Below are 23,203 nucleotides of genomic sequence, written 5' to 3' on the forward strand. Positions count from 1 at the left end.
AAGGTGCACATTATAAGCTAAGGTCTAGAGAAAGGAATACACTGGGCATGCTCAGAGCATGTGAGTGCCGGGGTCCTGTTGGGTATTGAGTTGGGGGGTGTGGGGGTGATGTTCAGAAGGCGGGTAGCTCATCTCTGAGAGCTTTGGATGACCAGCTGAAGAACTTGAAATTTATTTGGTAGCCAATGGGGAAATCAGTGGATGATTTTCAAGCAGAGAAGTGAGCTATTATCCCTCCCATGGGTAGTTTCATTTTAACAGAAAACACAAAGCTTCTACCTAAAAGGATATACTTTTACGTAATAGAGATTTAAGGTCATAAAGCAGGTCAGTGAAGATTTTTGTGAAAGAACTTTCAGTAGTCTCAGATTACACCATGTAGGCCACTGCTATTTTATGACTAGTTATTTTCCTGTGATAATCTGGGTTTAGGTTCAGTCATTTACACAAAAACCTATTTGCAACTTTTGGGACTCTGAAATAGAAACACAAAGGCCCAAAAGGAAGTAAAGGAAAGAAAAAACAAGAAAAATGAAGAGAAGCCTTTTTTCTCTTCAGGTTCATTTTATCTTTTGGAAAAATTCAAAACGATGAGTAATATATTTTAGATAAATTTTCAGCAATGATAAAACCATCAGATGATTTAAAAGAGAAGCATCTGAAGAAGCAGAAATTACATGAATAGTGTAGAAACTAAGACCAATTTAGCATACTCTGATTGGAACCTAGGGTAAGTGACATAAATCAGACTGGAAAAAATAGGGTGTGGTCAAATTAGACTGGGAGCATGGAGGAAAAGAACAATTTTGTGAGCAATCCGGTTAGAGTATGTGACATATTTTATACCCTTAGCTAACAAAAGGACCATAAATTGTGTAAATGTAGTGCACTTATTTTGATTATTCTGCAACATGTTATTTGTTTCTTCCTTTACCAATCTATGTAAATAAAAAAAGTTTTTTCCTTTTGATGTAGAAAATTCCAGAAATTTTATATTTCTGGTTTCAAGGTATCTTGCTCCATCTCCTGAATTTACATTAGTTTTCTTCTTCTTTTTGTGATATCACTTGTGAAAATGCATTTATTATTTATAAGTACTTTATTAGAAAGAGTTTAACTTTTTACTCTCTTCTCACTTAAAATTCTATCTTCTGGTTTTGCTTTCTGTGATAGAGGGAAAAATGATTCGAAGTCTACTTGGTGCTGCTCAGCTCCTGGCCCTTATGGTGATGAGTGCAGAAGGCAACAGACATGGTGAGGACGTGGCTGGATATAATGAGACATCTGGGATTGATAGGGACTAAGGAGCTGTGGAAACAAGAAATAACCTGGAGGAGTGTGGGAAGATCTCAGCAACTACTGGAGGGAGTTGGTGGTGGGGACAAACCATTTGTAGAAGCAATTTTAAGGAAGTTTTGATTGGGGATAAAAAGCGTCACACCCGCCACTGAATCCCTTACAGATTCCCATAAAAACATCCCATTTCCATTTGTTGATCTTACGATCAGATTTGTGAATATGCAAGTGTTTTTTGATTTATCAGAGTGTTGAGATTGGATTCAAGGTGAGAGGAGAAGATGGCCCAGTTTTATTTGGGTTACTTTAAAAAAAATATACCATTCTATGGCGATTAAAACTATAAAAAGAAGACTTTCTGTAAAATAGGGTCATGACAACATCTATAAAGCAGTGTTTTTCTTCTTTAGCCCTCTCAAATTTCTCATACTGTTCTGGGGTTCCAGATTCTGTGCTGCTTAACATGTACTCATGAACTAATCCTCTCAGCTACAATCTGGTTCCACCAATTTTCTCTTTTCTAGTCAGCCTAGATGATGTCTTTGACATCATGGCCACCATCATGATTCGTTCAACACATATTTAATTAGTAAGTATTATACACCAGGGACTGTTCTAGGGTTGAGGACATACCAGTGACAAGACAGACAATTTTTTTCCCTTCTTGGAGTTCACCTTCCCACGGGAGAGGCAGACAATTAACAAGTAAACCAACATGGTGGTTTCAGAGAGTGATACATTCTCTGAAGACATACAACCAGAAAGGGAATCAAGAGTGACAGTGGGTGCGGGTGTAGGGAGACATTCTTTGAGTTAGGGTGGTCCATCAGGACAGGCCTTTCAGAACCTCTGAAACAACAGACTTTTAAACCTTTTACTTGCAGGTGTTCTGGGTGTTGCAGGTTACTTCTGGGTGTTGTTGATGAAATGAGCTGGGGAGGTGATTATATCCATGTGCTGAGGTTAGAGGTGTCATCCTGTTTCAACAATTTCAGTTCAGAGTCATTGGCATGTAAAGAGAAGGAGACGCTGTTCATTTCAGGAGGAAAAATTGGCCTGACATTTTCCATACAGAAGTTATTGGGGTTTCCAGTAGCCTCTTCTGCCCCTCTCCCCTCCCTCTGCCCGCCCCAACCTCAGCATAATTTTCACCTTCTTGTACCAGGACGTAGTGTGGCCCTCATTTAACGGTGTGCAACTATAATGCAGCAGGTTATTAAAATACACAAATGCGCAAGGCATTTTCTCAGAGCTTATATGGTCTTCCTAACTACTCTGTACAGATGAATGTTCTAGGTCAGAGGTTAGTAATAGTAATGAGAGCTACTCAGAGTGATTGCCTACTATGTGCCAGGGACAGCTAAGGTATTTTACCACATATCTGCTCCAGTTTTCCTAGGACACAAGCATTAAGCACGCTTATTGTGTGTCGAAAGAAGTCGAGGTTGGAGAGATGAAGACTGTCAACTCACACAAGTACTGGGCCTAATTTTCTGCCTGACCCCGAACACCATTCATTTGCCACCAAACTGTGAGCATTTCTACAGTGAAATCTGGCATTTATATTTGACCCCAGAACCTCTATGATCTGAGGCATGGAAGAGCGGCAGGTCCAGAATTCAAACTCGGGTCCCTAAATTGCATCGTATCTAAGAGCATGGGCCATGGTGGGGGTCACACAGATCTCCATTTAAATCCAGGCCATAGAACTTAGTAGCAGCATGACTGTGGACAATTTATGCAGCCTTTCTGACTCTCAGTTTTCTGATCTGAATCCTACCTCAAAGGATTATTTGGGGGAATTAAATAATGTATGTTGTTTTTAGGGCAGTTTTTGATGCATGTGAATTCTCAGTACATTCTAGCCATTATCATTCTATTTCACTGTGGTGGACTCCAATATGACCAGTCTACAGCCACCCACCTGCTTCTTTGCAAAGAAAATCACGATTCTCTACAGTTCTCAAGCAGCTATAATACCTGACAGGCTTGACCCTCTCCCCATCCCTGGTAGGTAAAGCATGATTGGTCTAAGCCAGAAGTTCTCAAAATGTGGTTCTAGGATGGGCAGTATAGATATCACTGGGGGCCTTGTTAAAAATGCATATTCTCAGGCCCCAACTGAGAGAGATCTATGGAATCCAAAACCCTGGGAGGAGAGCTCAGCAATCTGTGTTTTCACAAACCCTCTAGGTGACTCTGTTAAAGTTTAAAAACCACTGATCTGAAGCAGCTGTGATCATATTATCGCCCTTTCCAGTAATTGGGTTAAGCATGGACATATGGCCCAGTCTTGGTCTGTAGGGCCTGAGAAGGAGTCAGCTGGGGAGGGGAAGTGTGCTAAAGTTTTCTTTGCTCCTTTAAAGAGGTGCATTCTTCTTTGCAAGATGCTATTTGTGGTGTATGGGATACCTGGAATTATTCACGCCACTCTGAAACTAGGAGGAAGATGATTTTTTAAGAAAGGCAGAGCAGAAAGGTAGAAAGAACTGGGTCTTTGTTAACGCTGCTGAACTGCTGAGTTAGCCAACCTCTAGACTTCCCCCTTATGTGCTATAATAAAATTATTGATATGTAAGCTACTCTTCGTTGGGTTTTCTTATTTGCACTCTCTGATATTCCCACATAACAGTTGTCTCTTATGCAAGCCAGTGCTCTTTGGAGTGTAGAAAGATTATGGTGCACTGAAAATGTGGGCTTTAATCACAGTAATTATTTATTTTAGTTTCCATTAAAATTAGTTATATTTATTTAGTTTTATTGGTGATGGAGGGGCAAAGCATTCATTTTGTTTTCTCTCTAGACTCTGAATGAGCCAAGATGTCAGACAGCTTGGTGAAGAGATACTGAGTTGTTCACATGTGTCCAGTCATCTGGATGCTCGGCTTCTGAAAACGAAACATCTGGAGCGTGAAGCAATGGTTTCACTTTTCAGCTATATTTTGGCATCATACGGAGATGATTATTAAGAAAAGCCAGACGATTATTAAGAATAAAGATTTATGTAAGAGATGGGATCACCCAAGAGCATTGCTGATCAGGTGTCGTGCCCATACAGCTCTTGCTTCATTCACTTTTTCAATCATTCAGAAGAAGTGAAATCTGCCGTGTGCAGGGTATTGTGTTATGGGGGGGGGGGGATAGTTATGACTTCAGATGTAAATATATGTCATAGGAGGAAAGATAGCCTTTGTCTTCCAGGAGCAAATAGTTTAGTGGTAGAGCAACTGGTAGGATGGAATAAATTCTGTGTTAGAGATTGGTAAGGTGTTTGTGGGGGTGTGGAGAAGGGAGCTGCCATTTACTTAGCTTTTCATACTTCTTGTGGGCTTGATGACACAGATGCTGTTTTAGGCCTGGGGGTACAGTGATCAGCATTACCAGCTCTGGTTTCTAGTCCCATGAGGCTTACAGTCTAGTGGGAAAGACATGAATGTATAAACACACATACAGTTATAAATTCAGATAATCCAATGAAAGAAAAGAACTGTGCTACCAGAGAGAGTAATTGGGGTGATGTCATTTGCTTTGGGTGTTCAGGAAAGGACTGTCTGAGGATGTGACATTTAAGTGGCGACCTGAAGGGTGAGTGGGAGCGAACATGATTAAGTTTGGGGGAGGCGGGGGAGGAAAGGTTAGAAGCATCTTCTTACAGGAAGTGGCACTAGAGTCAAGTCTCAGAAGTCAAACTGGTGTGGTGGAAAATGTCTCTATATGTGCACATGGAGAAGACTGTAAGGAATATTCCAGAATGCTAACAGGGTTTTATCTCTGGGTAAGGGGATTATGTATATTTTTAAATTTTCTTTTTTCTGTTTTTATTTATTATATCTTTGGTGTACTTTTCTGTAATAATAATGATGCTGATGATTATAATAGTAAAATAATAATAATAATGTTTAAAAAGTGATCCTAAAAAGAAGGAGAGAAAAATGGGTGTTTTCAGATAGGCAATGAGAGGGTCAAGGTTTAGGTGTATGTGGTGGCCGGGTAGGCTGGGGTTGGGTGGGGGGAGGTAGTCTTGCTAGGCAACAGCTTGTAGTGTTTAAATTACTGCTAGTTACTGTATTTGAATGTCTTCTTAGGACTACAACATGGCAGTGGGGGAGGGGTTGAGAGATAGAACAGGAAAGTAGGCAAGAGGTCTGGTCAGGAAGCGTTTCAAGTCCATCTGTGGTCAATATGGAGCAAGGTGATCAGATTTGTATTTTAGAACCCCCCTCCCCCCCCCATGATGATGGTGTGGAGATATACGGGACAGTGGCAGTCATTAAGGTGAGCATCATAGGGCAGGGCAATGTATTTTTTTTTTTTAAGTGGCACATTCAATGGAGAGACCTCAGCTGCTCTTGATGGCTTATTGGTAAATTTGGTGATTCCTGTCTGTATGGACCAATGCATCTCAGTTGAGTGATTAAAACATTAACTTCAAATGATTAATTTAAGACCAGTCTCAGGCCAAACAACTGGGTGGGTGAACTTTTTTTTTTTTTTTTTGTCTCAGCCGTGTAGTTTCATGTAGTGTAGACTTAGTCTCTCCTTATCATGGTCTTCACCATTTATCCAGTGTGGATTTTAGGAGGATGAAAAGCACCTGTCCTTTTCCTACCTTAGTGAAAGATCAGAATGAGGTAACGTCTGTAGAATGATTAATTGCCTCACACACAAATACCACTGAAATATAAACTGTCATTATTTTCCCTGATACCAACTTTCTGTGCAGGTTTTAATTTTGTCTGTTCATTTCAACCAAATTTGAGGTCTCCATGACTACAATAGAAGAACAGAAGGAAAAGAATACTTCTGTCTCGGCACATCCTAAATGGCATTGTTTATTGTAAAATGTGGGTATTTTAAAGGATGCCCACATTTTAAAAAGGTATAAATGCTGTTCATATGGTGCTCCAAGCCAGGGATGTTTTTATGTTCTAGTCGTGGTGATGATGTGAACACATTGAGAAGATGTATCAATAAGGACTCTAGAAAGAGACTAAAAGATTCAGGGTAGAATTCAGACGTGGCAAGATATGCTTATTTATTCAACTTCTAGGGCAGGGTCTGGGCTCTCTGAGACTTGGGTAATAAGGTCAAATGTGGCCACGGATTGACGTCCAAGTGGTTGGATGAGTTTACATCCTGAACACCTGAGTAAAAACTCCAGGAAAAACTGTCATGTTTTCATGCATCCTGCATGGGTATATGGCAAACCTTCCCAACATGATTAGGACATGATGATAAGTCAGCACCTTTTTTCAAGAGGCAATGAGTGTATTAGAGGCCTTGCAGTTAGATTTGAGTCCTAGCTAAGCCGCTTACTATCTGTGTGGCTTTGAACAAGTCCGTTGACATCTAGACTTAGATTTTCTCACCTGTTAAACAGGAGTAACAAAGCCCACCTTCAGGATTATTGTAGGGAAATAAATAGGATAATATTTATAAAGTCCCTGGCATTTAAGAAAGTCTTGAGTTTAATTGTTGCCTACACTGTTGTTATTATATGCACTTTTAAGCTGCAGAGAGCTGTGTATGCAGCTACTCAAGAATTTTTATTTTTAAACATAACACAAATGTGAAGCGCTAGGATGATGGGAAGCCAAGGAAGAAAATAGGGGCTGACATGGTGGGAAGCCCAAGTTAGGGTTTCCTGGTGCTCAAGGAGCTGAGATCCCAGGCTCTATGCAGCATCTGAAAATGTTTGGAACTTAGCCAATATCTGGAGCCAGCATATTCCTGGCTGTTAATGCAGATGCCAAGTGTTTGGCAGACAGAGGTGTTAGGGTGATGCCTGACTGTGGCCACATCACTAAGTTGGCTGGTCCTACAGCAGAAGGGGCCAGTGCTGGTTGACCCCAGCCCACTGAGTATCTGTCTTGATATTTGTCACTGGTGTGTGTCCCCAGCCACTTCTCAGTCCTCCTTTCCTTCCTCCTGGGTCTTGTCCTAGTCAGGTGTTCTGCTTCCAGTCAGGTACCCAGTGTGTGTCCTATTTTGGTTTTCAGCATAAAGAGAGCAACCCTCTGGAAAGGTATTTGCCAACGAGGTGGGACCTGTGTTATTTTGAAAAGGACTCTCAGACACTGGAAGAATTACATTTTAATGACAGAATGATAGGCAACAGGTTGATGTTTGAGGTCCGGGGGCTCTGTCTAGCATTTGTGATTATACGTCATCCAGTGGCCATGCTTTCTGCTCAGAAGGCCAGTACTTGCCAGAAATAGTGTTTTTAACTCTTACCTGGAGGAGGGAGATAATCAGGGGAGTGCTTCAGTGCAGGGAGTGACTGGCTTATCACCTGTTCACTTCCAGCCTGATGCATTTTGGGCTGACAGTGAGTTTAATTGCAGAGCAAGGTGCTTGTGTGATGTACCCCTGGTGCCTCATCCATCTGCTCAAGGCAGGAATCCCACGCAAGGGGGTGTCACGCACGGGGGTGTTCCCTCTGACTTCCCGATGCCTGTTGCTCTGCACTGCCGTGAAGGTGCTGGGAAGAAGTGCCAGGGAAGAGGGCAGAAAGTACTCTATAAACATGGCAAGTGCTACACTGGGAGATTCTTTCCAGGGACTGTTGATTTCCATGACAATGTGGAAATAGTATTTCTACTACCTACATTTTTGGGTTCACTTTCTGGTTTTCAGGCTCTGTGTTGAACAGTTTTCATGATGTCTTGAACACCCGTTGTTTGTACTTGTCCTGCTTTCATCCTCAACTTCTGGTAATAGCACCTGGATTTTTCTCTGAGGACCCACCCGTCCCCTGGTGTGTGCCATCTTGGGGGACCTGTTTTATTCACTGCTTCTTCACCCCATTGGTGAGGGTGATAGGGATGGCTGGACGCATGATACCTGATGCAGACGGGTGGGTTGACAGCAGTTTATTAGCCATATACACTCACTGGGGGAGGAGAAGACCACATGTCACGCAGAGCCATGTGGAGATTGTACTTGGCAGTAGAGTAAACCAGCAGGGGCTCTGGGAGGCAGACTTTGTAGGCCCTTGGTTCTCACACAAGGATGTGATAGGGTTGTTTGAATAATTCCATGAGTCGGCAGTGAAACCAGCTCCTCCAGGGCAAATAGGTATTGCCTTTGGTCTTTTGATACAAAGGGTCTTTGGCTAGAGGACCTTATTTGCAGGAGCAGAGGGGGAGGAGAATTTGTGGTCAGGCCACTTGAGGTCCTCCCTGTTTTCCCCAGATGTCAAGGCACACATGATATTGGATCTTAATTTTAAGCCTTATACCACATCTGTGTATCCAAGTTCTGTGCCCTCCTCTGGTAATGAGGATGGGTGTGTGACCCATTCTACACCAGTCAGGGTCTCTCTCTTGGAAATACGAAACTTGAGTTGGATGAAACAAAGTGGGAAAAATGAATAGAGCTGATTAGTTCAAATAGAGCTGCCCTGGGGAAATCGTTCATTTCTGTAACCAAGAATCTTGGTGTTTCCCTGGATCCTGCCTTTTCTGGGATGAGAGCGTTCAGTTTTTTCCTCTTGAGTTTGGGAGCTGTCTCATTGGTTCAGTTGTCCAGATTTGGATTCTGTTGCTTGCAACCAAGAACTGTAGCGTTTCACATTTATTTGACCCAATAGCCCTAAAGGATAGGCGGTTTTTATTATCCCTATTTTAAAGATGAAGAAACTGAGGCAAGGAGATTGTGAAGACTTCCTGAGATCACAAAGGAAGTAAAGGGCAGTAGTGATATTTGAAAAAAACAAAACACAAGAGTTAGCTTGACAATAGTTTGCAACTTCATATCTTCCTCTTAAAGACAGAAACTAGAGATAGCTTGTCAGAACTTTAAATTCCAACTATGTAGGGAAGTGTCAATGAGATATGGTGTCATTATGGGGTCACGCAGTGGCAATAGCTCGTACGCCCTGTGGTAAGTGCCCATCCAGCCTTTGGCCCTGTGGAGTAACTGACAGTTCACCAGGAGCTATGGAAGCTCAGTCCTGGGTTCTAAAGACAATTAGGTGTGAGGTGCCACATTGATACGGAGACATAATTAGACCATAAAAGAGAAAGGTCATCTTTTCAAAGGGCTCTGTTAAGTTTGAGCCAAGCATATTGTGGCTGGGTGGGAGGAGTACGTGTGTATACTTCAAGGCTCAGAGATTCCTGTGTCTTTTCCCTCAGTAAGCACTTATGCCTGGCCTTCGGTGAGCAAAGGGAAATGGGCTGAGGAGAGCAAAATTGGCCAGAGTGTAGATGATGAGACCCTAGGTTTTCCCCACTAAGAAATAAGACCCATAAAATGGGGATTTCACAAGAGAGGTATACAATCTCCTATATAGGATAAAACACACACACACACACACACACACACACACACACACACACACACAACCCTACACATACATAAAACCATAGCTGAAGAAGTAGGAGGAAAATCAGGAAAAGGAAGAGCCACTACAACCAAAGAAAGAAATCAGGAGAAGAAGATATGTGGACAATGAGAAAAGGCACTTCGGTCAGGTCACTCTTTCTAGGTCAAAGGATGTCAGCTGTCCAGCATTCAGCACAGGCAATCCTTTCCTTTCCCTGTCCTCTGCCTGTGTAGAGCTGCTGAGGGGAGCTGTGTGTCAGTGAGCAGATGTTGGGGCAGCAGTGTCTCCTTGGATATTCAGAGGTCACCACCTCAGGCCTGTGGTCAGAGAGGAAGTGGTTTCCTGCTGACGCACAGCTCTGGAGCCTGGGGCGAGAGCTTGTGGTAGCCCAGAGCCCTGTTGCCCACTGAGGCCCAAACTTACTCCCCAGACTTTGCAGTCAGTGGTTCTTAGCAGGGTCTGGGAGCTTCAGTGCTGAAGGACACAATGGGCCCCTGTCTGGAGCCTGCCTGGTGGCAGGAGAGGTGGAGCTGTGTTAAGACACGCAGAGCTAAAATTATCCTGCCCTTATTTCTGCAGCTGAAAGACACATGCTGTGAAAGTCATGGGTATTATGCTGTCAGTCCATTGATGCCTTCAAACCCCTTGTCTGAGCCATTATTTCACCTCAGGGGTGGGGGAGCCCAGGCACGCCTCCATAGAGAGGGCTGCTTTTTCAGCACAGGGCTGACAGTGGCTGTAAGCCAGGTCCTGTCTCTCCTTCATGCATCTTCCTTCAAGGACACCATAGGGCCCAGGCCAGGGTTTCCTCCCCACTATGACCTGGGAGGTACAGTGAGCAGAAATTCTTTTATCAGGTCATATTGTGAAGACATGAGGTCTGAGTGGAAGACACACAGAAGGAAGCTGACTTTTCTGGTTGACTATTCAACAACTAGCACTTCTTCCCAAGAGTTGCTGCTGCTTAATCTATTGGTTATGAGTTTGGAGTTAGACTGCCTTGGTTAACTTTCAGCTGCACTACTTACAAGCCATGTAACCTTGGCTTAGCCTCTCTAAGTCTCGGTGTTATTATTGCACAATGGTAACCTTATCTTATGGGTTGTGATGAGCAAAAGAAATGATCCACAGAAAAAATTTAGCACCATGCTGACATATCGAAAGTATCTAATACTTGCTATTTATTGATGGTGATGACCACACAGCTGTCTCAGATGCCTATGCCCCTTGAACTTTTTCTGGCCACAGCATGGAGATCATCTGTTCCCAAGTTAGGGGGTTATTGGAATGATTCTCTTGATGGCAGGTGGGGGTAGGAATAGGAAAAAGAATAAAGATGGTTTCACAAATACTAAAATCAAATTTTTGATGCTTCTGGGCACACCCTACCCTGCTTTATATTTGGATTTGGACTTCTAGGTTCAAAGCCAATGTTCTTAGAAAGCTGGACTTCTAGGTTTAAAGCCAAGCTCAAATGGCCAATGTTCACAGTTGTTCCAGTGTTCTTAGTGGGCAGGAGGCCATGTTCCTCAGCTGGGCCAGCTCTGAGTAAGGCAAAGTCGAAAGGCTGTCATTGCCTCTCCAGCTGTCTTCCTTGGTGCCCCTTTTATAATAGTAGTATCCTCCAAGACATGTGTGTGGGGGGTCTTCACAATCTTTTCTAGTTCCATTCAATACCTTGTTTTAGAAAATGATCTGAAACAAATTTACACTGAAATGTAAATGACTGATAGTTGAAAGTATTACTTCTTCAGGGGAATTTGGATTAAAAAAAAAGTTTATGTATTTATTTTGAGAAATAGAGTGCAAGCAGGGGCAGAGAGAGAGAGAGAGAGAGAGAGAGAGAGAGGAATAGAGAGAGTCCCAAAAAGGCTCTGCACTGAGAGTGCAGAGCCTGATGTTGGGCTCAGTCTCACAAACTTTGAGATCATGACCTGAGCTGAAATCAGGAGTCAGATGCTTAACCGACTGAGCCACCCAGGTGCCCCAAGATTTTCATGTAAAATAACATACTCTCATGCTAATTTTAAGAGTAGGGAAGGCATTCTGGGAACATCAGGTCTTCCTACTTAGGTGGTTAGTTATCTGCTCTATCTTGGTCTTCAGATTTCTCCTCTGTGGCTCAACTTTAGCAGGCGGCATGATTAGCACCAGCTGAACAGGAGAGCCAAATTACTATCCTGATTTACAGAGTGTATTTCTAAAAAGTTTATTGGGGATTCTGAGGCATGAATCTCACCATCTCTCCCTGACTTGTTCCTAAACCCCTTCAGCTATAGAAGAAGCTATTAAAATAGGTGGCTCCTTTTTCCTTGCTGAGTCAGGGGAATGAGAGGCATTTCTGGGAACTTGAATGCCTTCCAAGAATTGGGAAGGGCCAACAGTTCTATACACAGCCTTGTTTTAAAAGCAACTTCACCCTCCACATTCTGTATCCTTTAATTTAGGTTGTCATTTCCTTGTACATGTACAAATATCTACTCTTACTTTAGCATTGATTCAGTAAATATTATAGGATTGTTTCTAAGGTTCTTTACTTCATGCTCACCTATATTAATGCTGTATACTGTACAGCATTTTTTAAAAACTGTGATACAAAATAAGAATATATTTGACGTATGTCATTTCACATAACAATAGTTCCCTTCACTGTGCGCAAAAAAGTGTCATTTGACCTCTGAAATTGATTTCATAGGTCACTTGCAGTCAGGGGGCCAGGACTCATGTTTGCACCTGGCTTGCATGTACATAAGTGGTCATGTGTGGCATGAGTGCCTCTGATGATGCTGCTGATAATGTTGGCCTTTGGTAATCTGGCTGGCGGTGCCTTTTGTAAATTCATCATTCATTCCTAGCCTGAGGCCACTTTTTCCTCCCAGCAGTCTACCAAGGATGTCTTGAGTCTGAGGTGGTCTCCTGGAAATGGGGGTAGTAAGAGTGGATCTGGGATTCCCTAGTCCAACGAGAGACACACACATAATCCACATCACTAATTCCTTTTGGCGTAGTGGAAATGACAGAGAAAGTGGGAAGGAACCGGTTTTAGTGGGGAGAATCTGGGTGAGGTGTAGTGCCATGGAGCTACACTTTTGTCCCACTTTCCATACAGGTGCAAGACAAGACAGCCCTTGCCCCTTACTTGCTTTTCCAAAATTGGCATGTTTTCAGTGGACAACTGAACTGGGGAGAGCCTCTGCCTTTTGAGGGGGAGTGTAGCAGATTCTAGGCATGGGGATATACACCAAAGAGAAAGGGGTGGTGGGGCTTGCCTGGAAATTGTTGAACTGAGGACAATGTAAGACATTGAGTATTTGCTTCCTCAGCGATTAACTTGTCAGTAAATTCAGACATGGAGTCTCAAGGGGAAACCCCTCCAACCCATTATCGCCAACGCTCGCGTACTCTGGGAAATGATTCCTGTGCTGTTTTATATAAGCTGAGAAACTTGCATTTTATACAAGCATAGAAACACAGAAACCTGAAGTATGGGAACTGGAGGAATCGCTATTTATCTGAGTCCCATTAGATCAAAAGCGGATGTTTGAGTTAAAAACAGCGCTATTTCGGCTCACGTTTAAGGCTATAGTTAAATCTCAACTGTATAAATGTAAAGTCTTCATGTACTCCCTTTGACAAGATGGAAAACTTCTTTAGGGCAGAGACTGTATCTCATCCCTACTGTGCATCTCCTGCAAAACCAAGTGCTGCGCTATGCCATTTGTTGCTGTTCAATAAATATTTGTTAAGTGAACGATGCAACTAGAAGTTTCACTCCTACAAATTTTTATCTCAACCCAGCTTTTCTCAACACTCAGCCCACCCCCTGTCCCCCTCCCTGACATCCCAGTCAGTGTGTGCCGAGGGAATGCAAACAAAACCCAATTAGGAAGGTAAATCTATTTGGAAATGCACACATATAAACAAATGTAGGCCAAAGGCAAATTTAAATGATTTCTCAGAATTGTCTGTGGTTATTATCCATGACCCTGTGCTGGCCCAATTCTTGCAGATAATCAGGTTATAGTTGATATTGGTTCTGCATTTCTACTTTAGAACAGAGGGAAAAGACAGGAGGATGCTGTGAGCACGGGTTAGGAGAAAACAAAGTCGTGGTGAGCTGAAGACACAAGACAAAAGGGTGGTATTTTTCTTAGCTGAATTCTATGTTGAATTGACCTTTAGACCACCCCTGGACAAGTTCAATTTGCTCTCTCTTTAGGTTGTTCAGGATTGGGCTGTGGGTGGTAGGTAGGATTTGTGAGAACAGAGAAGTTTGCCATTCACATCAGATGCCACCACTTCCCCAGCCCCCAGGGAACAGTTCTGGGTCATAGCTTTTGCCACCACATAGGCGTCTGTCCCAGAAATTTGGGTTGCAGGAGAAAGTGATCCTTCCTCTTCAGAGCAGAGGCGCTGGGAGTTTGGAGAGGTGGAAGCTTAGAGGTGGGATCTTTGCAAAATTTATGTCAGGGCTCTGACTTGGAATTGTATGTTCAGTCTGGACCATTCGGAACCCCTCTATCTCATTCAACATTGCAGAGTGCAGGGCACAAAACAGGCCCTCCAGTGAATGAGTGGATGAGCACATGAAAGCACTGGCTGCAAACAGTCAAGTTTGTTCCTGCCCTTTTGTCATTTGCCTACACTTTCCAATGACCCACTGCACTCCCATTTAGAGGTGACTTACTGAGCCATGTACCTGCAGTTAGATAACTGTGATAGAAGTACGTTAGATGGGCATCTGTTTGGTGTCAGTCATGACAAAGGTTTTTATGTCTCTGGAAGTATTGGGTCATCCCCTGGTGACCCATGCCTTTGACCTGGTCTAAAATTCCTATCATTATTATCACTTAGGGGTCAGATAGCAAAGTTAAAGAATTGGATTTCTTTAGGAAGTCACAGAAAAATGTAATATGTGCTTATTTAGAACATCATAGATAATGCTGGCATTTTACTTAGGACCTTTACCCCTCTCCCAAGTTAGCTCGTTGAGTCCTTTGTTAATGAGTATATGAGATACAAGGCAAGTCCTTTAAAACCAAGAGTCAGTGATGGAGGAAAGATCAGAGCACAGGTAACCCCTCAAGGATTTCAGCTCAAAGACTGATTGGAACTTTTGCCTCTGCCTATGTATTTATTTAAAATAGTTTTTATTTTTGAGAGAGGGAGAGAGAGCCTGAGAGCATGAGCAGGAGAGGGGCAGAGGAAGAGGGAGAAAGAGAATCTTGAGCAGGCTCCAAACCCAGCCTGAAGCCTGACACTGGGCTCAGTCTTATGTGAGATCATGATCTGAGCTGAGATCAAGAGTCAGATGCTTAACCCCTGGGACCACCCAGGCACCCCTTGCCTCTGTCTATTTAGACAGAAGAACCTGCTTTCCAGTTTCATCCAGGCTCTGCACCATCACCAGCTGGAAATTGAAATCCTTTGTAAGTAGCATTCAGTCTTCTAGGCTGCCAGATATGATGGATGCATCTAAAGACTAATCTTGGGGTCATCTCTGTAATCTTAGCTCATCCCAGGAGCAGCAGCTCCCTGTGATGCAAGCACTGAAGGTACTTTGAGGGGCATGGTACACTTTGAGGGGCAAAAAGTTCCATTTGTCCCCAAGGAAGATCGGGCATGGATATGGTCCAAGAGAAGTGATAACTCCCATCTGCCTCTTCTTCTGAGGCTAGTACTTTGCTACCAGATAAAGTTTCCTGAAATGCTGCTGTTGCGTCACAGTCCTGCTCAGCGATGCTGTCTGTTGTCCATCAGCTCGAACTCCCACTCTTATTCTGCCACCAATTTCACTTCTTTGCCTCATTTGAGATAGAGCTGCAGGTAGAGGAAGGAGCAGGCTAAAAGTCATGTGGGACCCATTTAACGGGCTTGCAAGAAAGCACAACAAGCATGTTGGGTAAACATATATGACAGTTTTTCAATAATGATTCACAATATATGCAATTTATTTATTAAAATTGGGAAGGTAAGAGAGGCTATTCAGCTGGGATTAGGAAAACTTGAATATGAAGCCAGTTCTTCTATATTACTATTATAAATCCTTAGGTAATTTGGTTTTCTTCTGGTGTCTCAATTTCCCCAAAGGTATTTAGCCCACTGGATTGTTAAGGTGATCAGATTAGAGGATTGCGCAAGAATCCTTTCAGATATTAAATTTTAAATTCAAAGCACTTTCAAGTACAAAATCTCATGTAGTGAATAAAAATTAGAGATTGCATTAATTCTTTTTTTTAATTTTTTTTTAACGTTTATTTATTTTTTGAGACAGAGAGAGACAGAGCATGAACGGGGGAGGTTCAGAGAGAGGGAGACACAGAATCTGAAACAGGCTCCAGGCTCTGAGCTGTCAGCACAGAGCCCGACTCAGGGCTCGAACTCACGGACTGTGAGATCATGACCTGAGCCGAAGTCGGCCACTTAACTGACTGAGCCACCCAGGCGCCCCGAGATTGCATTAATTCTTAAGTATAGTGTTGTTTTGGTGGGGAGGGGTGTACTTAATAAAATTAGAATGTAATAAAAAAAGTATTCGGTCTTCCCAATATGCCTATGGCTTCCAGTCACTCTGCTATTCCTGAAGGCTATGGAAATCAGACCATGGGAGTGCTGTCCTGCACCCTCTGTAGCCAGAGTCAGCCTGAGGAGGACCTGGAGCCTCACCCAGCTACCACCCTGGGCTGGCACTTCCTTTTTTTTTAAGTTCATTTATTTTGAGAGAGACAGAGACAACGTGAGTGGGGGAGGGGCAGCAAGAGAGGGAGAGAAAGAATCCCAAGCAGGCTCCATGGTCAGTGCAAAGCCCAACACGGGGCTCAATCTCACGAACTGTGAGATCATGACCTGAGCTGAAATGAAGAGTCGAATGCTTAACGGACTGAGCTACCCAAGCACCCCTGGCACTTCCTTTCTCTTGAGAGAGAAGTCAAGAACAGTGTTGCCCTTGGTTACATTTTAGGGAAGGGATGCTAAGGGGGTGCACTCATTAAAATGTACAGGGACAAAGTAACCCAATCGGTTGTAAAGTGTATGTGGGGTGGGAGGGGGTGTGTTTTGGGGGGTCAGGTTGGGGTGAGTGGTTACACCTGCTTCCTTCCATTTTCCAGGGCAAATGGCTTCAGCTGCTGCCCAGCAACAGCCAGCTAATCAAAGCCTTTGAGAGTGGCTTTGAAAATGTGTCAGCCAATAGCCATACAGGACCGGCCTAACAGCTGAAGGACACCCCCTCCCCTTCGCTGGAGCAGAGAATGGGGAAGGAGCAGATGGAAACCCTTCTCCCCTTGGCTGGCTCTCAGAGCACATTGTTATGCATTCAGGACTCAGAAGCTGAGACAGAGGCACACTCTTCACACACTTCTGCCCTCGGCCCAGAGCTCCGGAAGGAGTCTCGCAAACTCCTCTGTGGTCCTCTTCACTGGGTGTGAGGTGCAGGATCTTATCCAGTGCAGGCACCCTAGAAGGGTTTGCTCTCTATTAAATTTGCCTTCTCGTGTGGCATTAATCAAACAGCTGAACCATGCCGGCACTGCCGGAGCACAGCATTCATTATAGTCCCCGAGGGATCCCTTTCTCTAGATTTCAGACCCCTGGCTCCTGGAATAGAGATATCCGTTCTGCCGGGAAGGCCCCAAGTCTGAAGCGTGTTGCAGCCCACTCAGGAGGCTTTTCTTCCCTGCATCCTCATTGCAATCCCCGTGGTTCCTGGAGTCCCTTCGGATTCCTTAAGTCCCCGTGGCAATGAAGCTGACTTTTGGGAGCCACTGCACAGGGAGAAGAGCCTCCAACAAGGATGTGTATGGGAGTTTTCCGGACACAGCCATATGGCGTGCGTCTAGCCTCTTTTGTAAAATATTTTCCACGCTCCTTGTGGCAAGCGCCAGTTTCCAGAGGCTGAGGTTAGGGAAGTTCTCAGGCCTGCTTCCTTTGTCCTCCTGCCATTGAGGGCTGGGTGTCCAAGCTAATCTTTGTTCCCTGGGAGGTGTCTGGAACAGTTGTCTGTCTGCAGAAGCCCCCATCCTCCCTCCACTCCTCTACCCCCACACACCCAGCGAACTCTTCTGGTGTTTCCCATACCAGGCTTTGCAGACAGGAACACCCACTCAGCAGGGGCGCCTGTGTGGCTCAGCTCATTAAGCGTTGCACTCTTGATTTTGACTCAGGTCATGATCTCATGGTGGTGGGATCAAGCCCCGCATCAGGTTCTAAGCTGACAACACAGAACCTGCTTGGGATTCTCTCTCTTCCTCTCTCTATTCCCCTACCCCCCCAATAAATACATAAATATTAAAAAAAAAAAAGAAACACCCACTCAGCCATAGCTCCCCTTTCAATATCTTTTACATCAGATGAAATCGATGAAATGAATGAGGGCCTGTCTCTGTCATGATATGAAAAACCCTCTGCCCCAGAGGTGGAGGAGCTCAAGATGATGGAAATACAACAGGAGGAGAAGGTGCTTTTTTTAAATAGACTTTTTACTTTCAATTCCAATATAGTTAACATATAACATTGTATTAGTGCCAGTTGTACAATACGGTGATTCAACAATTCTCGACATTACTCAGTGCTCATCACGGTACGTGTTCTCTTGTCCTCATCACCTATTTCACCCATCCTCCCACCCTCCTCCCCTCTAGTGACCACAGTTTGTTCTCTATAGTTAACAGTCTGCTTCTTGGTTTGTCTCTCTCTCTTTTTTTCCTTTGTTTATTTATTTTGTTTCTTAAATTTCACATATGAGTGGTATCTGTCTTTCTCTGACTAACTTAATCCCCCTAGCATTGTACTCTCTGGATCCATCCATGTTGTTGCAAATGGTAAGATTTCATTTTTCATGGCTGAACAATATTCCATCGTATATATACCACATCTTCTTTATCCATTCATCTATCATTCAGTACCTGGGCTACTTCCATAATTTTGGTATTATTAAAAAAGCTGCAATAAACATGGGATATTTTTGTAATCTTCATATACATGCCTAGTAGTGTGATTACTGGATCATAGGGTAGTTCTTTTCTTAATTTTTTGAGGATCCTCCATACTGACTTCCACAGTGGCTGCACCAGTTTGCATTCCCACCAATAGTGCATGAGAGTTCTTTTTTCTCCACAACCTTGCCAATATTTGTGGTTTTTTGTGTTTTTGGTTTTAGCCATTTTTACAGGTGTGAGGCGATATCTCATTATAGTTTTGATTTATATTTCCCTGATGATGAGTGATATTGAGAATCTTTTCGTGTATCTCTTGGCCATCTTTATGTCTTTGGAGAAATGTGTGTTCATGTCCTGTCCCTATTTTTGTTAATCTTTATTTATTTTGAGAGAGAGAGAGAGAGAGAGAGAGATGGATAGGGAGAGTGGGGGAAGGGGCAGAGAGAGAGAATCCCAAGCTGGCTCCATGCTGTCAGTCAGCGCAGAGCCTGACTCGGGGCTCAGTCCCACAAACTGTGAGATTATGACTTGAGCCAAAACCTAGAGTTGGACGCTTAACTGACTGAGCCACCCAGGCGCCCCATCTTGTGCCCACTTTTCATTGGGTTATTTGTTTTGGGGGTGTTGAGTTGTATACATTTTTTAAATATATTTTAGATACTCTTTATCTGATATGTCATTTGCAAAAAAGGAGAGGCTGCCTTTAATATGAGAGGATGAATCAGGATGCCCGAGTCCTAGCTCCCTGTATGCAATAACCCATCTTCTGTGTGTAACCTTTTGCAGGATTATAAAAAACAGTCTAACCCAAATAAATACTTGATGTTTCTCTGGGTGCTTTTTTTTTTTTTTTTTTTTTGCAGACATACAGTAAGTCTCTGAGCACTTACATAGACATGGTGACATATGGAACCACACGTTCATTACAGAGATGTGTGCACACAGTTGCTAATTCCTCTTGTTCCAGTCTCCTCAGGAAATTCTGTGTTTATGAGGTAAGACTTATTTCAGAGTCAAACAAAATCATGATAAGCGTCTGACTCCAGCTGGGACCACTCTACCCTTTTCTTACTCAGGACTGGCGAAATTTTCAACATTGAAAGAGCGTTTTGCTCGGCAGCAAATTCACCTTCACCTAGATAAGATTGCTGATGTTTTTTTTTTTTCATCCACAAAAAGGAAAAGTCCTGGGGAAAGGTTTATGTGACTTTAATCTTAGAGGGGAAATAATTCTGCATCAGGGAAAGATGTAAGTTTCTTCTAGGGCTTTATGGAATTCTTTTTTGGCTTTCCAGAGAGAAGGGATTATTTTTCTTCAAGGAAATTTCAAGTATTAATAATAAATGACCTTATTGAGTGCTTCTATGTGGCAGACATTTCTGTAAGTGTACAGGTATCAACTTATTTATGATCCCTGTTTTACAGGTATGAAAACTGAGGCACAGCAGGGTTGAATCACTTGCCTAAAGTCACACAGCTTTTAAGTGGTGGAGTCAGGATTCAAACCTAGACAGTCTGGTTCTAGAACCTGCCCTCTTAAGTCCTATGATGAATACAATAAAACAAAAATCTAAACAAAGAAATAAACCATACAATGACCCAGATGGTGTCAACTCCTTATCAAAGGCTGTCAACTAGTTTGTTGAATTTTCATGGCTTTGGCTTCTTCCTTCTCCCTGATTTTATATTGTTCACCATTCTAGCAGAGGGTAGCAGGGGAAGGGAGAAACAGAGGAACTCAAAATCCTTCACTTTACATGATCATCAGCCATTCTAGTAACTGTCAAGTGAGGAAAGTGATTATTTGTGTCCTCCTTCCTAGTATTGCCTCTGGTTCCCTGAATTGGAGACATTATTAATGCATTAAAGATTTTGGAAATCCTACCCTTTCTCATGGCCTTTCTTTTCTTCTACTTCAATTTGAATCATTTTAATAAGCACTCGCCTGGCCTTTGGCAATGAAGAATTGTGGCCCACTACATTTTCCCAATTACAAGATTCCATCAAATGGAAGATGAGTTATGTTTTTAATACAGCGTTATTTTTTGAGGGGCATTGATGCGGATCGGGGTCACCAACCTTACCACATTATAAGTATATGCTGATTGTAAAACATCTTGGCCACAGAAATGTTAAAATGTGAGAAAAAAATGTGTCTTAGAATTGAGAAAATGTAGTATTTTACTTCCATCTTTCAACAAGGAATAAGCCTTGTTAAGGTAGTATTTTATAAGGGTTCTTCATACATGGTCTGCCCTCTCTGGGTATCAGAATTTTGATTACAGTTGTCAGCTGGAGTTCAGCCTGGTTCAGATATCTATTTTTAACAATAGCTGAAGGGTTGCTCTTTTTCAAGACGAGAGAAGGATTACTTAAGAATAAGGGAATGACTCATAGAAGGGTCAGAGCTTCTTGTTAGGAAGGAGCTGTCTTCAGTGGCTGCCCCCTAATGGGCTGGAAATTGCGTGAAGATTCCTACCTATGGCAGAAGGATTGAAAACCTCAAGGGAAGTGAGCCAGGTTTGAGATCCACCAGGGCAAGTGAAGAGATTCAAACTCTAGCAGTCAATTCAGACCTAGGGGTTTAGAATAAGAGACTAGATTTGGAGCCAACAGTGGTTGAAAAACAAAAGATGGGCTTCTTAGGTCATCGTTGAGAACGGCCTTGGGATGTCTATGAGTTATCTTCAGGACTAGCTGGTGGATTCTTAAATTAGATGGACTTTGACGAAGGGACAAGAAGCAGAGTAGAGAGAATGAAAGCTAGACAAAAAACCAAGATTGTTTTGTTCATGGGAGTATTTCTAGCAATGGTAGGTAGCCTTAGCACAGTGCCTGGCCCATAAGAGGCATTAAATAAACATATGTTGCTTAAGTTAATAAATAAATCGTCTCTCTTGTAGAAGTTCATTTGTTCATTCATCTTGTCATCAAATTTTATATTGAGCACCATATATTTATATAGATGCTCTTAAGTGGGTAGATGTAGGTGCTTGATTCTATGGAAGTTTTGAAATTCCACATCTATGAGACACAGGATATATACAAGCAGTTTACTAAACACTTATCTTAAGCTTGCGCACATGTACATTGGACTGTAGTGTGTTCTGCTATTTATGTCCCATCTCTCATATCTAAAGACTGGATGTAGACTGGGAAATGTCTCTTCAGTTCAGGCAGGAACTCTCTTATTCTTTCATTTGCTTCTGAAGTGTCTATTGACCAGTTCTGTGTACTGGGCCATTCATGTTAGATACTAGTGTCAGAGGCGATGCTTTCTTAAATGCCTGTTTAAGAGTGACTGTAGGCAGTGTGCAGTTTCTCAAAATTCAGAATTGGTTTGCAGAGTCCCCTCAGTAGGATTCCTGAGCTCCATTAGCTGCACAATTCTGAGTGTGCTGAAATGGAAGAAGATTGTTTTCCCTCAAAGTGTTCTGGGAAAATGTGAGTTGGCAGCTATTTGTTACAATACGTCCATTTTCGTGGTGCTGAAAATTTATCTCACTTATATCTGCTGCAGTGGTGGGAGGTCAGTACTTGCTCTAGTGTCAGCTTCCAGGTCGGTCTGAAGAAAGACTAACCTCTTTAGCAGAAGTTGTGAATGCTAAGATATCCCCTAGGTGTTCCACCAAGTAATTGTTTTGTACATGCAATGTTGTAGGCCAGTGGTTCCCAAATCAAGTTCATCTATTGGTGCCAAAGATAAAGTCATCACTGATCACAGAAAAATGGAAGAAAAAAATAACACAGTGCAGTGTGTGTGTGTGTGTGCGCACACGCACACACACACGTATGCACACATATGCACACATACACGTGCATATGAATGTGTACGTGTTTAAATATTTATATTAATTTTATGTACCTAAATGTGGGTGCAGGGTTGCTAGCTGTACTTTCATGGGAGGAATTATCCTTTATTCTGAGATTATGTCCTTTGTATGTTTTTGGCATCAAAATTATCTTTATTTTAAGGTGCTTGGGTGGCTCAATTGGTTAAGCATCCGACTTCAGATCAGGTCATGATCTCACAGTTTGTGAGTTTGAGCCCCACATCAGGCTCTGTGCTGACAGCTTAGAGCCTGGAGCCTGCTTCAGATTCTGTGTCTGCCTGTCTCTCTGCCTCTCCCCTGTTCACACTCTGTCTCTCTCTCTCTCTTGAAAATAAACATTAAAAATTTATCTTTATTGTATAAAATTATGGCAATGGTAGATAACTCTTTTTAATGTTCTTATTTGGAAAAATAAATGTTTGATGACCCTGTGGTTGCCATTTGGGAATTTTATAAATTTAACTGGGCCATGATGTATAGATCTGGAAATCACTGAAATGCTACACGAGGCACTGTGAAGGGTAAAAAGGAATGACTCTTTGCTCTCCAAGAGTAAGCAATTCCTGTAGGAAAATTAGACACGTAGGCAAAATAGCCTGCACGAAGTTAACTTTCAAAGCTGTGTTTGATAAGTGGACTGTGCCATTATAGGTGGGTAGATGAACATACCTATTATATACAAGAACAATTTAACCACCCTGAAAAAATATTTACCATCCTGAGGCAAAGAAAGGTTGTCCAAGGTTTCAGAAGAAACAAACACAAATTGACTTTCTCATAAAGCCTGGGTTTCTTTGATTTACCTATGT

General features: G+C 42.7%; 1 protein-coding gene across 6 annotated transcripts in view; it reads left to right on the forward strand.

Annotated features, from left to right (window-relative positions):
* Positions 1-23,203, forward strand: part of RGS8 (regulator of G protein signaling 8) — a 133,765-nt gene that overhangs the window by 63,145 nt on the left and 47,417 nt on the right. The window contains exon 2 of one of the 6 annotated variants that reach the window (XM_019821754.3): positions 1,174-1,254. The exons of 4 other annotated variants lie outside the window; for them this stretch is intronic. In XM_019821754.3, coding sequence (XP_019677313.1) covers positions 1,252-1,254 — 3 coding nt within the window. In that variant the 5' untranslated portion in view covers positions 1,174-1,251. Of the gene's footprint in view, positions 1-1,173; positions 1,255-19,433; positions 19,557-23,203 lie in introns of those variants that run through there. One more of the 6 variants, XM_023247246.2, reaches the window with a different exon arrangement.

Source organism: Felis catus, chromosome F1 (genome assembly GCF_018350175.1).
Source record: "Felis catus isolate Fca126 chromosome F1, F.catus_Fca126_mat1.0, whole genome shotgun sequence".
Classification (NCBI taxonomy): Eukaryota; Metazoa; Chordata; class Mammalia; order Carnivora; family Felidae; genus Felis; species Felis catus.